A 16,376-nucleotide genomic window follows, 5' to 3' on the forward strand; every position below is an offset into this window, starting at 1 on the left:
ACAGATGTGCCTGGAGGAGGAGGAGGTGCCTGTGGTTGTACTCTCTGCTTGTTATAAGCTGCATCGACACAGGTATGTTGGAAATGGTCCTTACTGTAGGTGGATCATGTGTCTTCTGTGGAAGGAGGGTTTTTTGCCAACAGGCAACAGGACTTTTGCCAGCGGGACTTTTCTCATCTTTTAAGTTGTATGTGCAAAGTCTGTAGGAGCTCTCTTCTCCAGAAATCAAGAATCACTGTTGGAGAGTATTAAGTAACACAAAATTTTTGGTGTGCGTGTGTTTAGAACCTGTAAGACTTGTCTGTCTTCTTCTCTCTAACATGCCGTTTTCCTACCTGAGTACAAAAGATGTTCTAAGCTGCGTGCAGATTCCTCCCTTGAGCGCCTTGCCCTCAGGAGCACGCTCTTCCTACGGATCCTGTCATGCCTCTCCAGCCCTCATGCTGCTTCTAGCCAGAGGGCAGAGCTGACACTTGGTCCTGCTGTCTCATCAAAAACATCCTATTACATGTTTTACTTTTGCAATCCCCTTTTTAATTGGAAAAGGCATTGTCTGTTTGTGTTAAGACCTAGCTTTAGTGCCTCATCCTGCTGATGGAGTCCGGCAGGGGGGCAAACCTAGTCTGCTGAGGGTGAAGGGACAGGGGTTTTGCAGCCATGTGGCAGTGACTGTCACGCGAGGCAAAGGTGTGTTTCATTGTGCAGTGCTGATCACCGCGTGGCTGAGAGGTGAGAACCCCTCCTTGGTAAATCTGTGCCCGGATTTGCATCTTTACATGAAGGGTGTCGATTTTCTCCCAGGGAGCATGATGTAATGCAATGCAAAGTCTTTACAGGTAGCTCTTCTCTCTCTGCAGAAGATAACAAGCCTTGGTGTGGAAAGACCTAACACTTAAAATACAGGACTTCTGTCTAAGATCTGAAGTTGCTTTGTTTTCCCTTTTAAGTCTCCCAGTGCGCTTACTGTGCTCGCTGTTGTATTTCTAACAAAGTGCAAATAATTCATCCCCTGTGGCAACTGATGTTAGGTAGGGTGGCGCTTCCAAAATACTCAAGGGAGCAAGCTGTGTATTAATAAAATCCTATGGGCTTTTTCTGTCTTGGGGCCAAGATGTTAGATTTGGGATTTGTAGTTGCACAGAGCAGTAGATTATATTCTGGGAGAAGCTGCGAATAGCTGTTGCATTAGCCCAGTGTACCGTTACTCCAGCTTTTCTGCCAGCCTAGCAGAAAGCTGCTTGTGTCTCTCTCCCACAAGGGTGCCAGGGCTTAACTTTATTTTTTTTCTGGGCTCGCTGGTGATAGGTGCTTGCTTACATATCTGTTATGTCTGCTGGATAATTTTCAGATGATAGGTAGTTTTGACTAAATAGTCTCATAAAATTGCTTAGCTTGTACCAGTATCAAAAGGTTTATTTTGTCTCTGATTAGTAGAGTTTCCCCAGGACTAATCTCCCTGCTAGTGGCTTAAAGCTGCAGCATTTAAATGATAGAGGCTCTCTGTAGCTGCAAGATGTGCAAAGTTCTCCCTTACACGTTTTTGCCCTGAACCGATGCAAGGACTAATTTTGTAACCTTTCATGAGACAAAGTGAAGCAACTGAACTCGACCACGGTCGTGAGGTTCACAACGGTGGCAGGAAGTCCTTTTGCTTTTGGGGAAGCAGCTGATGACTTGAAAGAAACAAAAATAAATGAATGACTGAATACTAGAGAAGAGCCTGACCTGGTCAAAACATGGAATTTGGTTTCTGTGGGAATTTCTGACACTTCAACTTCCTTTCATTCTGACCCAAGATGAAATAGAAAAATCTCTCACGAGCTTTTTTTTTAAGGGGGTGGGCGGAGTTGGAAATAGTAAAATAATCCTAGTAAAGTGAGATTTGTGTTTCAGCAAAGTCAAAACGCTTGCTTGGGACAATACTAATGTGTATTATGAATAACGCAGTTTATAGCTGAGTGCTTTGGTTATCAGTTTGACGACATCCCTGTGTTCTCGTGGCACAGTTGTATTTAAGTTTTGCTGGAAAGCTGCACCACAAGGAGTGGGAAAAAAAAAAAAAAAGAGCTGTGGGATGAAAGCTGAGGGCTGGGGTAAGTCGGCACCTTGGCTTGGTGTGCATAAAGTATGCAAATAGTCAACCAGGAAAGCACGACTTCAACTCTTTTAAAATTAATCCTTTCTTTTTTGTCTTCCTTATATCAAAACGACCCATGAACAGTTGCGTAGAAGGTCTTACTCAGTTTATGGCCTTTGCAGCCTCAAGTTCTTGCATGCCTACTGCTGCTTGAGCCAATATTCATTTCTCATCGTGGTTCAAACTGTAAATCCTTTGAAAGGACAACACTGTCTTAAGAACGCTTATAAAAATGTTTGACCCCATGATGGAGGAAATCTCGCTGCCAGACCAGACCTCCACGCAATGCCAGTGAGTTTAATTCACACATTTCGCAGTTCACACTTAATTTTCACTGTGTATAATCTGTGGTGGCAATTTTGCCCTTGGATTAGATCATTCTAACTGCTTTGCCTTCTCAAAAGTTAAAGCCTCTGTAGTTTGTAGGGACTGTTCAATTCTGTGAGACCCAGCACAGAATGTGACTTGAAGAAGGTGTGTCTGGCTTTCCTTAGGCTGCTCGTAATTCTAAATTGACGATGTGCTTTGGATGGGAAAGCCGCTTTAAGAGCACTACCCGTTAAGGCTAGCAGCAGATAAAACGGCGGAGGAGGAATCTGTGAATCGAACGAGGCCATCGCTGGAAGCAGGAATGCTAAAAATTCCTGCAGCGGCCTCCACAAATGCGGAGCTTAAAACTCCTCCCCAGGTCCTAGAACTTGATATTTTTACTCTTGTCTGTGTCTATTTTTAACTATGTAGCTTCTTTCGCTTTCAAAATGTGTGTCCACTCATCCAAGACATAAAATTGCCTTTAGCAGGTACAGCTGACCAGTGAGACCTAAACGAGCTGGTTTTGTATGTTTAAAATCTTTTTTTAAGGAGCCCTGTCTTGGCAGCAGGTTTTTTGGAGCCTTCCGTGATTTAGAGAGTATCGCCTTTTCAGTTTGGAGTGCTTCCCCCTGCACTAAATGGATACATCTTTAGAGAGCAAGACTTTCTTTCCTAGATACCGTTGTTCTGGGCTCTGCTGATGGTGGTTTCAATGTGAATGGAGATAGCTGGGCTCTTTTGTTCCAGCCTCTCCATGACAATTATTGCAATAAAAAAAATTATCAGAACATAAAACTTCTTTGCATTGGCTTTTGCTGGCTCCCCAGAGTGTAAAAGCTGCACTGATAAACACCCTTTTGTCAACATAAACTGCATGGGCACCGATACAGCTATATAAAGGAGGAGATTTCCTCTTAGAGTAATCGAGGCTCCATATTAGTTTATTAATGGGCTGCTGAGGGTGTGAGAAACCTGCCTGGTACGAACCCTGCTCCATTTAAGGCATGAGATTAGCATCCTGCTGAGGTTCTGGGTGCAGAGCAAATCCTTTCTTTTTATTTTGCCGCCCCCCCCCCCCCCGATTTCATTGATTGGGACATTAAATAATACTGCCACCCAGTCCTTTGGGATCGTGTATAAAGAAGCAAGGGTCTACTGACGGCTGGTGTGCTTGCACCCAGAAGGCATACATCCCTCAAATAGGTGGGATTTTGCTGTTTAAGGTACTGTGTTATTGTCCCTACAGGTTTTTAAACAAGACAGGATTAGCACCTGCTTTGGAGAGGCCGCTTTTCTATGGAATTTGGCGTTCCTGCATTTTCTTGTTCAGGCTGTGTTGCCTTGTGGTTAAAGTAGATTGAGACTTTGCAAAGCTGTTTGGGACTTGCTCATTGATACCGGGCAAATTGCCTAACCCTTCTTGCTTTATCTGTTTATAAAATGGGGATGGTTAAGGCCAGGCAAAAAACACTTGTGTAACTGAATTTGTGCAACTTTCCGCAAATCCATGCCAACTCGTCACCAGTTCGCCCGCTGTGTTCCTGCCCGCTCTTAATTCACGCTCCTAAAATAGCACCCTGTGTAATAAGCATCCAGCTACGGTCCGGTTGGTGTCATTCCCCTGCTTTGCGTTAGGAAATCGCAACCTTGGGAGATTAAATCACTTGAATTGGGGGCCCGGTGGGTGGCAAGGCGTGAGCCGAGCAAGAGGAGAGGAGAGCTGCTCGTGGGGCTGACGCGAGCGGCAGTGGTCGGTGCTGCATCGCCAACACCTCTACGCCTCTTTTCCCTTTTGAAGCACAGCAGAAGTTATTTTCCCCGGTGCTTGGTGGGGTTTTTGTTGTGTCTTTTGCAGCAGCAGTTGTGAGTCCCTAAAAGACCATAACGTGAAGTGCCTTGTTTTGGTGGCACTGGTAAGGCTTGAGATGCTCCGTCGGTTGGATGCAGAAACAGCTTGCAACCTTCTCCGAGGGCAGTGTTCGTGCCGGGCTGGTTTCTGTTTTGTCATACTTCAGTTACTTTGTGCAGTATGAAGGTATCGTTATTAACATGCTGTCAAGGCCAAGTTTCAAAAGCAGCCTTTATATTTCCTTAGTGTAGGGCTTTTATTAGTCTTTTATGTGCCTTGACATCACTGCAGAAAGGGAAAGCTTTGGTGGTGTGAAATGAGACCATCAGTCACTTTTTACATGCTGGTTGGTTATGAATATATGGGACTGTAGATCCCTACCTTACCAAATGAGAGTCTGGGGAGAACAAATGTGTATTTATAGATCAAATAGTACAATATAACCATCTAGTCTTCAAAGGAAAAAAAGTTTTTTCGTTCTTGTTCTTCACTAATCTTCCTTTTCTTTGGCGCTTTACCACCCTGCTGTGTTATCCACAGAAAGCTGCTATTTTACCGCTGCCTTTCTCTTCTTCTTGTCAGCCTTTATTAATCTTCGGTGCTCTAAAAGCTGTAAGGTTTGCAGAAAAACACTAAGTACAACTGCAGCTATTTGTGATGGTGAACAACCGAGCAGAAAGTGAGGTGACCAATGAACGAGTCTTCTGAAATATTTTCTGTTTCTTTTCTTTTTTCCTCCCCCCCCCCCCCCCCTTTTTTTTTTTTTTGCTTGAGGAGGGATACTATCTCGGCTGCCCCAGTTAAGACCAGCTCTGGGTTGCTTACAGTCAAAATAGGTTTATTCTGCCCCCACAGAAGTTGGGAATTGCAGTTTTAGGGTCTGATCCAAAGCGCACCAAACTCCCTAGGAGACTTTCTTACCTTAGTAAGCTTTGGTTCGGTCTCCTAATGCGTGCAGGGTCTCTTTTCCCTGGGGGAGCTACCTGCAGGAGCAGGTACTTAGGCATCTTACCATTTAGATAGCACTACAATTTGAGATGGCTAAAGAGATATGATTTTTTTAATTGCTGATTTTCAGATTTGAGTCAAACCGATTTATGACACCGAAGCGTTCTTTGACTCATGTTTCTGGCAGTAATAATGCCTGTTGTGATTCAGTCCTGCCACGGCATTTCTGAGTTGGTGAGTTGTTTAAACCAGATCTCCATTTCTGCAACACTGAATAGTAAGAGGGGATATTGCTTTTAGCTTTTATTTGAGTAGCCAGCATAGCTTTGATGTCTGACAACTTAGGTACCTTAATAGTGGGAGTTGCTTTCTAACACCATGTCTTTTCAGACATTAGCCTGCAACTTCATGACCACTGTAGAATGTTTTGCAGGGTGTATGGTTTGCAACACATGATATTTCTGCTGAAATAGGTAAAATCTGCCATATTTTCTGCAAAGCCTGTATCAGCAGAGTTATCACTTATTCCCTGCTCTGGATTGGTTTTGTTGTGGTGTAAGTATTTTTTTTTTTAACCATTTTTCTGAAGCAGTATAGAAAAGATTCACCTACCGGACTGCTTTCAGTGATAGGAACCAGACAGCTTGGAAGGAAGAAAAAAAAAAAAATCCTGCCACTTGCACATGAAGGACCCTGGAGACAGAAAGTTATTTGCTAGCAGGCTGTGCCAGAAGTCTGGAAACTCTGGGCTCCTTCTGAATGTCTGGCAGTATCTGGATTCCCAGCAGCGGCGATAGCTGGTATTGCAAGCTAGATCCAAACATTTCTGATTCCTCCCGGTCTCTGGTGATGCAGAGTTATCACTGTAGTGAGCCAGTATCAAATACAAGCTGTCAGATAAGAGGACAAGTGTAAATACCTTAAAGCTTTTGTACCTCGCTTTCAGTGCAAGTGCAGCAGGAGTTAAAATCGAAGTAGATTGCTTAGAATTGCCCTGTTAAAACAGAAGAGACAGAACCACGGAGTTGGAAACCTTATTCCTTGTTCCTGTCATACCTCCTGAATTGTGTGACTTTCCCCCATTTCCGAGAGTTAAAACCATAAGCAATACTCAAGTTCTGCTTTCGCCTTTCTGAGTACAATTTGGCGGGGGCAGTCGCAGGAATCCCCTGAGAAATTGGTGTTTGGGGGCTTGGGCAGACGGACCGGGACATGGATTCTGCCTGCCTCTCAGAAGCAAGGATTACACCCTCGCTCGAGGTTAGGATTTTAATTTATCGCTTTACAGGTATTCACTGAGAACAAGCTCGTTCTTATCTTGATAGTTGGGACTTGGCTAAAATTAGTAAGATGACATTTGAGAAAACATCTCAAAATCGTGCCTAAAAGCAGAATAGCACAGGCTGGATGTGCTGGCCTGTTTTAGCCCCTTGGAAATGAGTGCAATTGATTGGGAAAACATTGAATATATCAGCCGTGTAATGGAATACAATTTAATGCCGTTTAGGCTTTCTCCTGACCTCAGATGACAGATGTAGGGGCACAAATCCAAAGTGGAATTTATAAACTCGCCTCGTGGTGGATGTGAGATGTGGTGAACGCAGTGTGCACTGCGTAAAGGGCTTGCATTTTTATTGCTGGGATGCTTTTGCTTTGAATGGTATTTCCTTTTCCCTCAGAGTGACTGCATGGAAACTTGAGGTAAGATAATATACACAGTTTTAAATACAGCACATCACAATAGTATGCTGATGGCACTTGGGAAAGTTTATTTATAACAAAGATAATACTGATAAAAACTTTTTAGTTGCTCTTGTGTTTAGAAGAATGGATCTTGTGAGACTACCCACAATAAGCAGTGAAGTGCAGATAACTTTACTCTGAACTCTTTTTTTGGACTCTCATTCAGTTTTGTAAGAGAAGCAGGGATGATGGATATGTACGTGGAAGATCACGAAGGAAAACCGTTGTTGCAGAAAGCAGATCTAGTGAGTTTTCAGAAAAACAGATTGCAGTGCCGACAGGGATAGAGTGATCCATCTAACCAATATTAAAATTGCAAGGTCAGCAGTATGAGATGCCTCCAAGGAAGAGGATAGCATAACACAGCTGGAAGAAGCCAAATCATAGCAATAGGTATTTGTTGGTGCTTGTTTTAGGCTTGTAACGTCTATGAAGCCTTCTTTCCTTTACTGTGAATTTTCGATTATAAATGTCTTGTGTTTTAGTGAGTACTAAGTTCCTGTCCTGGGATGTCTCTAACCAGAGTAAGCTGGAAACTGTAGTGTGGTGGTGTTCTGAGCAATGATTTCACCGGTGTTTCTCAAATATTGAGAGCCTGGTGAGAAAGGACCCTCAACACTGCAGATGGGATGCAGCGGGAAGCTGGAGGCTGTTCTCAAGTGGATGCTGTTGCTTGTGAATCTGAAAAAAGCATCCTTTTGTAGCAGTTAATTCCTCAGGGAGGATAACATCCTTAAGCCCTCGAGTAGCTTCATTGCTCTTCTGAGTGAGTCTCTTGCAGTAGCAATTAACTGTGTCAGGCAGCTATGTTTTATCAGTTTTCAAACCAGGTGTGATGATTAATGCTTTATATGAAATAACCTGGGAATCTGAGAGACTTGTTCTCCAAGCCTATTCTCAATCTCAGAAATTGCATTAAAGATTGTGTTGATTTAGACCTATTCTTTTGTTGATTTAGACCTATTCTTTGTACATAATAAAAAAAAAAAAAAATCTGAGTTATACAGAATGACCAGTTACAGGTCTGTAATTTCGCAATACAAAAGGGATGTACTTTAGAGCAAGTTGGGAGGAAATACTTTTGCCATTTGTTTACCGTTTCCCCGTCACCTGATTTTTTTAAATTTATTTTTATTTTTTTATTTTTCCGAGGAAAGTCGCTATCATCCCCTCTTGAATCATAACGGCTCCATTGCCAAGTCTTCTTTTGTAATGCTCTTCTCCAAACAAACATATTGTGTCCCGTAGTCTTCCCAGCACAGTACTACTGCTGTTTACAGATCCCCTTTTCCATGTCATCCTTAATTGCCCAAAACGTCCGTGTCATCTCGGAAAGCGTAGCTCTTGTTTAAAAGAATGGCTCACTCTAATTAATAGCGCTAATGGGGTATGCACGGGGCAGCCTCGAGTGTCCTGCGGCGGGTGAAAGCTATCGGGATGTGCTGCTCGGTTCGGTCACCTCGCTGCTGCGTTATGGGGAAGAGCTTCTGGTGTCCGGGCTGAAAACACCGAGCTGCTCCGGGATGGAAGGATTACCGAGCAAAGCATATCCTGGTAGCACAGCATCTGCCATAATGGTCCGATCCTTCCTGTTGTCAGGATGCAGTTATGCCTGTTAAATGTTAGGATCTCTAATAACATTTTATGTGCGTGACTTCTTTGTTCAGAAAACTTTCCATTGCTGTAAATATTAATCACGGCTATTGCAAGGCACAAGAGACAAGAAGGTACTAGCTGAGGTTCTGTTATCTTTTATTTATGTGTATATATATATAATGTATGTGTGTGTGCATGTTTATCTCTCTCTATATATGTATGCATATATAAAGATAAATCTGTTACAGGCAGGTTTGCACAGTAGCAGGTCCGCCGGAGACTGAGGATATACTTTAATGTGAGCGGTGAGCTGTAATGGAAAGTGGAATTTTCCTCTCTACGGGCCAGGGCTGAAAGCTCTGCTCGCTGGAGTGATTGAATGGTGGACCACAGTGTATTCATTTAACGGCGTTCTCAGCTAGCTGTTGATCATTCTTAGTTCATTAGAAAACTCCTCATGCGTAACTTTATGGTTTAGTACTTAATAGATGGCTGGGAATATTTGGGGGAGGGGGGCGGGACAGCCTACCAATTTGTTCAGGATGTGTTCTTACTAAAATCTGTTTTGTTCCATTTTCAGACTTTGGTGTTAGCGCTTTTTTGGCCACTGGTGGTGATATTACAAGAAATAAAGTCAGAAAAACTTTTGTGGGCACACCTTGCTGGATGGCACCAGAAGTTATGGAGCAGGTGAGCTCTTTCCTAGTGTCCTCGGAGCTGATCTGCAGGCAGACTTTCCTGCTGTCAGCAATGACCATATTTTCTTGAACCTAGTATGACTATTTTGCATCTTGTAAGGACTTAAAACCACAGGATTAACTTAGGTTTGCTTTTTACAGCCAAGCATGGGGTATTCAGTGTTCAGTACCTTCTTACCCTATTGCTTCTCTGCAGGCTCCCACTCCAGGTGAGTATGAGACAGCTCAGCTCTGGTATAAGGATTAACCTGCCCCCTCCCTCATGCCTAAATGTGCGATGGGATATAAGTAGTTGCACACATGGTAAATTTGCACATACACAGCAAGGTAACATACCCTTTGGCATCTGCAAATATGGGAATTCAAGGTAGTTAATTGCAGCATATCTGAGTGGGGAGTTATTACAGTAAAACAGTGTGCAGTTGAGTTTTATTCAGCTTTTTAGTTTCTCTTGGCTTGTGAATATCCAGATTGTAAATATTCAGGAATGCTCACCTCCCCCCAGCTCCTCCTCTGCTCTTTTGGCTCACTAGAAGATGTCATACTTCTGCTGGGTGGAGGTCTGTCGCTTTTTGTCCTCCACTACTTCTAGACTAAACTGTAGCGGTAAGCTTTGTCTGCGTGACTGCTGATGAAGGCCACCTGCAAACTTTGTTTAACATCAAATGCTGCTGCTCATTTCTGAGCAAGATCCACCAAAGCAAAATTATGTTGCAGTCCCAACAAGGCATTTTGCAGCTAGCTACCATTGCATTGATGTTCAGTGCCATAAACATTGTAAAAATTACCCCTCACAGCCTTAAAAACTGTTTAAGAGTGAGCTGGACCCAGGGTTTGCTTTTAGGCATGTGCACCAAGCAGAAATACTGCTGACCGTAAATGTCCTTCCTTTTTTCTTCCCAAAATGTTTGAAACAAAAATATTTTGGAACGGCATTGTTTTATTACAGTGAGCCTGGCTTGTTACTTTTTTCTTCCCATTTGCAACAAAATATTTTGAAGTTTGGGAGAGATTTGAAAAAGCCCCCTTCCCCAGTGAAGAAGGGGATGTTTCTGATAGGAAACACTTAAAATGTTTCCTAAGGAGACAGTTTTTCTAGGGAATTCAGTTTTGTCAAGGCTGTGAACATCTAACTAGTTAAAAGTATTAGACGGTAAGTAGGTATTTTGGATGCTCCTAAGAAATCTTTCAATGTCTGCTGAGATCATCTTGCTGTCTTCCAGCAGGTGTCACCCCGAGCTGTTACATCTAATCGGGGACAAAAAAAAAAAAAAAAGGGAGTTGCTGTAGATTAGCTGCCTTTATGTAGATACTATTGTCTCAATTTTGTCTGTTTTACTTCAGCATAGTTAAGTTCCTGTAGCGTGCAAATACATGATATCCTGCGATTCCGTTTCTGAAAAATGTGCTCCTTTTGACTGATTTATGGAAAAAGTAGTTGATGAGGAAAAATAAATGTTGTTGTTATATTTTAACTGTGGATTAGTGACTAATATGTCCTGGATAAGTGTCAAAAGGAACAGCTGCTACAGAAACTTTTGAACTTGCGAATTTTCATTTGCAAGCGGGATTATATGGTTTAATAAATGCTAAACAGTTAAAACCCTGCTGGAGAATGGGGAATTGCACAGTGTATAAATCTACTGCCAGATTACCTGAATGATCAAGCTAAGAACTGTGCCAAAGTTATTCTCCAAAAATAAAAAGTACAATGTGAAGAAAGTTGAATTTATAAAACCTATAGCATATTTCCTCCTGTACTGTGGTTTTTATAAATTCTGTAAGGTATCTGCGCTTAGTTAAAAGTATTTGAAATCCATTCATAATTATGGCATCCATAAACTGCAGTGCTTCAGGAACCCTTCCAAGTGTTTAAGGCCTGTGAAAACAATGCCTACAAAATTTGGGAAATGAGGGGAAGATACAGGGCTCTTGCTATAATAAATTTTAATTCAGTTGTAATATCATCATATGTAATTATATATGGAAGGAGAGGGTTGTTTTTGTTTCTCAAAATTCAAGGCCATCTTAAAGGTAGTTTGGGCAACATTTTTGGCTTCATCGCAGTGGGCGTTTTTTTTAAAGCTCGTTAATTTAGCCGAACACAGTAACCCTATTAGCTTTGCTCTGATTAAGTATTAATTTTGCCGTAGTCTAGCGAGAAGCAATGCAAACCATTCTGTGCAGCCAAAGCACTTTGATTTTTTTGTAGCTCTTCTTGAAGTTAGTACACAATGTCTCTCCCCTTCAGCCGAGAAAGCAAGTGCCAAAATATTACCTAATGATGATGAGGAAGTAACTGCCTTGGCATGTGAAATATTTTTTCCTGTGTGTGAGGGGAAGTAAATACTATAAATTTCCCTGAACAAGTCTGTGTTTAATGTCAACTGGAGAAACTATGCTTGCTTACTGCAAAAATACAGCGGGGGAAATACTACTCCACAAGCAGGAATGAGGGGCTTTTCACTGAGCTGGCGTGCACTTCCCGGGCCTGAAGATTCAGGATTGAGCATGTTTGCAGTTGGATCGGTTAAGCAGTTGATTAAAAGTGTGGTGAGGCATATGTCCCAAGGGGATAACAGTCCATCTGTTAACTGTGAGAGTTTCAGTATGCTGTTTAATGACTCTTTACGTTGGTGTAGAAGTTGAGCCTGGTTGAACCCAAGGCCCTTTTACGTTCTACGCTTCAAGCGGCATATGATATGGCAATCCTAGCCGCACAGTCCAAGACCATAATTTTCATCAGACTATGACTTCTAATATACTCTCTGCTTGAAAATACGAAGAACTGGGAATGGGGGAGTGTGGAGGGGCAAGTGTTCTTTCCATCTGCACTTAACGTTAGGGTGCTGGTCTTTCCAAATCCCTCGTGAGAAATGAGGGGAAAGGACAAAAGGATGTGTAATAAAAGCTAAAGAAAGGGATTGTAGTGCAGGAGAGCACATGCTGACATCCTCTACTGTTTTTCAGGTCAGAGGATACGATTTCAAGGCAGACATCTGGAGCTTTGGAATCACTGCTATTGAACTGGCTACTGGGGCAGCTCCTTACCATAAATACCCACCAATGAAGGTGAGTTGTCTTCAGATACTTGTGCTTGAGATATCATCAGTGTATTCTGTGTGCATTTCAGAGAATTTGGCCATTCTCTTTTGTTGAACAGTACTTGTCCTTCTGGACTTGCACTTGTGGATCTTAAATTTGTGTGAAGTCACCTTAAAAAAAGAAAAAAACACCACTTAATCAGCGCTTCCTTAAACAGTGCATAGTTCTTAAGATCCTGAGACTTGCCAGGATCACCATTCGTGAAGGTGGTGCTACATGCTTCAGTTTTGAAGCCTCTAAAGGCAGCAGATCTTTCTGGGGCTACAGCTAATGATTTGGAACATCTTATCTGGCATCTAGTGACACTGGGAGAAGGAGCCATTCCTTCTCCTGCATAGATAATCCTCCTCAGAGATCCTGTTACCTGTTATCCCAAAAGGATTTCTTTAACACTAGTACAGTACTGTTAATCACTGAGCCCAGGTAGGGCTTTTGTGAGAAGTACCACATCAGTGTGAAATGCCATGGGAACAGCAACAATACTATTTTATTGAAGCTGAGGTGGAGGAAACTTTGTTGTTTAAACACTGATACTTCAAAAACCTTTTTAAGTATCTTGAAATTTGGATTGCCTCATGGTGGTTTAGCTAATTTTCCCTGTTTCCTGATTCTTCAACCAGGAGCCTCTTCCAATGTATACTCTTCTTTCAGGGAGTCTGTATATTAGTTAAGAGTCTACCTCATCAGCTGAGGTCTGGAGCATCCTGCCTTCAAGTGAGCTTTGAGATCTTTCTTAGCCCCTTATGAGATCTGATGAGGCCCTGTCTTGCTCATAAAATTTTGAGCCTCTTCTGTATTTCCCACCCTCTTGAAGGCCACTTTGCTTCTACTCCTGGATGCGTACTCTATCAGATTGAACGGGAGGGAGTGGAAAGCCCTTTCGGAAAACCCATAGCCTTCTGGTTAGACTAGTTACCTGGGCCATGAGGCTTATGGGTGCTAACTCCCTCAATTTTAGGGTTCTCTGGAGCAAGTTTTCCTATTTTGAGTGCTTTAACTGCTAAAGTCCTATGCAAGGTTGGCATCACCTCTCTAGGACCTGGGTACATCCCTGCCTATCTCTCAAATTGCAGTGGATTTTGGGGAGTCCAGTAGCTCCTAAGAAATTAGAACAGACATCTGTATATGACTTTAAATGCCAAGACTTTGCACTAGTTTAACTCTTGTAGGAACAGTATTAATTTTAAGATTTGCACCAGCTCTGTGCAGAGATTTTCGAACAGCTAAGTGGCTTAGAAATGCGGTTAAAGGTAGTACCATATCAGTGACTGTGGCAAACCAGTTAGGAGTTCAGGAAAATAATTTGCTAATTTAGGTGCCACTGTTTTCATTGATACTTCCTTCTGTGCTCTGATTCTTAGTAATGTTTTCCAGTAGCTTCTGCTCGCTGTTCTCTTATTGTGTTTTGAATGCATGAGTTGCACCTTTGAATATAAAGATCACCTACTTAGTGCTGTGTATTGTCATGTGGTGGAGAGAATTATTAATCTCCACTTATATTAGATATGGGTTGCAGTAGTCCAACCTGCAAGAGGGCTTTTGTCTTTTATCTATTGGATGTAATTGTATTTCACTGCAGATTAGTTTTGTTATGCAGCAAAATGTCTCATCCATTAAGTTGACCCTCCAAGGAGGGGGAAAAAAAAGTAGTGAATTCTACTGTAGACTGTTTAATTTCAGCTACATTGATGGACTGTTGCTGCCCTAAGCAATATAGCTGTTGAAAGCTATTTGAATGTGCTGTCTGCTATTTCCTCTTCTAAAAATAGGTTTTCATCTGTAAGTAGGTGACAAGTGAAAATGGAAATGAGTAATTTTCTTCCTTTCCTTCAAAATATCTGAGTGATGCAAAGGAAATAATCAGTTTGGCTTGATGGGTGCTTGTGTTAGAAAGGACTTCACCTGCTGTTGCAGTGCTACATGAAAGAGAATCCCTGTATCTTTTTATGTAGCTCTTCTGCTTTTACGCTGATTTTAATTCCTAGGCAAGAAATTCTGCATTTTGTTGTGCTTACATCTTTCATCACACCCGACTGACCTGGAAGCGCATCCCAACCTTGCATTCGGTGGCAGGTCGTGGGCTGGGAGGTGTGATAGAAGCAGCGCGGCCCTATGGGTAGAGGTTAGCCTGGCTTCCTGAGAAGAGGAGGAGGTGACACTCTCTAGGTTCTGCTGTACAAGTCTTGAACCTATCAGCTGACAGATTGCAGAGGCGTAAAGGCCTTGAAAATAATTGTTGCCACAAGTTTAATGAGCATGGGTAGCAAGGACTCTGTAATTGCCTGGAGGGAAAGGTAGTGAGGTGAACTCTCACTGTGTTGAATGGGAGGTGGCTGCCTAAACTGCAAGAAGAGCTTCAATCTATGTTCAGACTACCCTCAGAGAGCCACTGTAATGAAACAGTCCTTATTAATCTGCCTGCTGGGTGAAAAAGCTTGTTTAAAGTACTGTATTCTCAAGATCTGCCTCTAATGAAGGCTGAGAAAATCTCATTGCCAATAGATGTAATTCTTTTAGGTTTTAATGCTGACGCTACAAAATGATCCTCCGTCCTTGGAGACCGGTGTGCAAGATAAGGAGATGCTGAAGAAGTATGGGAAATCATTTAGGAAGATGATTTCTTCGTGCCTACAGAAAGACCCTGAGAAAAGGTAAGAATTGGCTGCCAACATCAAAATAAGCTTAAACCCCAGCAAAATAAACTTAAACCCTAACTCATCCTATTCTGTTTGTAAAGCTGGTGTGCTCTCTGACTCTTTAGCCTTTCAGTCACAGGGAACACAGCAGTCCTGCTGTGTGGCAGCAAAGTCTTTTGGCTATCCTTATTTTAAGGATAAATGTCTGGCATTGTGACTGGCTAGGACACGCATCTTCCTTTTGGGTTAATGAGAGTGCATCCCAGTCTGACACTCGTGTAGTACCGTTCTCGCTCCTGCTGCCTCCAGCAGATGATTGCAGTGTTCGTGTTTTGCTTCTAGACAAAACAGCCCTGTCTTTGTAAATCAGAAATTACATATTGGGCTATATGTATTTACTTGTGGACATCCTTGAACAAAACTCTTTCAAATTTGCCAGTGCAAAGAAGGCTTTCAATGTAGTTTTGACTTAATTAAAAGTAATATCTGTTTTTTGGGGAAATTTATGAAGAACACCTGGCAAATTTTACCCAACATGTTTTCATTAGTACCAATCGCTTAAGTGACCTGATTCTGCCTTCAGTCCTCCTTGTAACAGTAGCTTGATTTCTCAGTGTTGTTTGAAATATCACTAAGGGGGGGTGGTGTGTATGTTGTGGTTCCTGGTATAGCACTATATCATTAAGTTATGGCATCATTCAAAGCTGTATTGAGGGTCTAGCTGTCGATGGCACTGTTTAAGACCGCAGCCCGTAGTGCAGGGGAGCTCAGACGCACTTCTGTAGTGGAGAGGCGTTGTGTTTGCCAGTCCTCAACGAAGCTGCTTGAAAGACGTGTTCGCCCTGCATTAAAAATAGTGCTCCTTAAAATGCAAACCTAAAGAAACGAGCATTTCTACAGATCAATTTTATCTTAGTTTTCTTTTTTTCCTTGCTAAGCAAGCTAATTCTGGAAAGAGAAAAGTCCCTTCATAAAATACTAATAATGAAGACGTTTTTCAATTCCCTCTTGTGACAGATCCTGGAACAAAGGCTTCTCACGCACAGTGAGATGGGATCTAGCTCTTCTAACAAGCTTTGCATTTGAAATACTTAATGAATCCAGTTAAGTGCTTGATGAATGCTGATAGCAAGGCTTTTCTTCTTCCCAGCTTGATACTTTCTCTCTCATTTTTAAAGCGTATCCTATCCCTGTAGGTTAGAATGCGGGCTGACGAGAATTAGACATAACACTTTCAATTGCTGCGTGCCCCTTCTCTCTTTTCGAGCACCAGTAACATTTACTGTAATCGCCCTGACTGTGAGAGCAAGAGGTCTGCCCATAAAAAGCAATTTGCAGAATGAGGTATACAT

At 42.3% G+C, this 16,376-nt stretch overlaps 1 protein-coding gene across 2 annotated transcripts in view; it reads left to right on the forward strand.

The window, feature by feature from the left end:
- The window catches only part of OXSR1 (oxidative stress responsive kinase 1), a 91,239-nt gene that overhangs the window by 57,624 nt on the left and 17,239 nt on the right, over nt 1-16,376 (forward strand). For both annotated transcript variants that reach the window (XM_064505699.1, XM_064505700.1), the window contains exons 6-8: nt 9,166-9,275; nt 12,254-12,355; nt 14,906-15,039. In XM_064505699.1, coding sequence (XP_064361769.1) covers nt 9,166-9,275; nt 12,254-12,355; nt 14,906-15,039 — 346 coding nt within the window. The remainder of the gene's footprint in view (nt 1-9,165; nt 9,276-12,253; nt 12,356-14,905; nt 15,040-16,376) is intronic.

The sequence above is a fragment of the Dromaius novaehollandiae genome, chromosome 2 (assembly GCF_036370855.1).
Source record: "Dromaius novaehollandiae isolate bDroNov1 chromosome 2, bDroNov1.hap1, whole genome shotgun sequence".
Classification (NCBI taxonomy): domain Eukaryota; kingdom Metazoa; phylum Chordata; class Aves; order Casuariiformes; family Dromaiidae; genus Dromaius; species Dromaius novaehollandiae.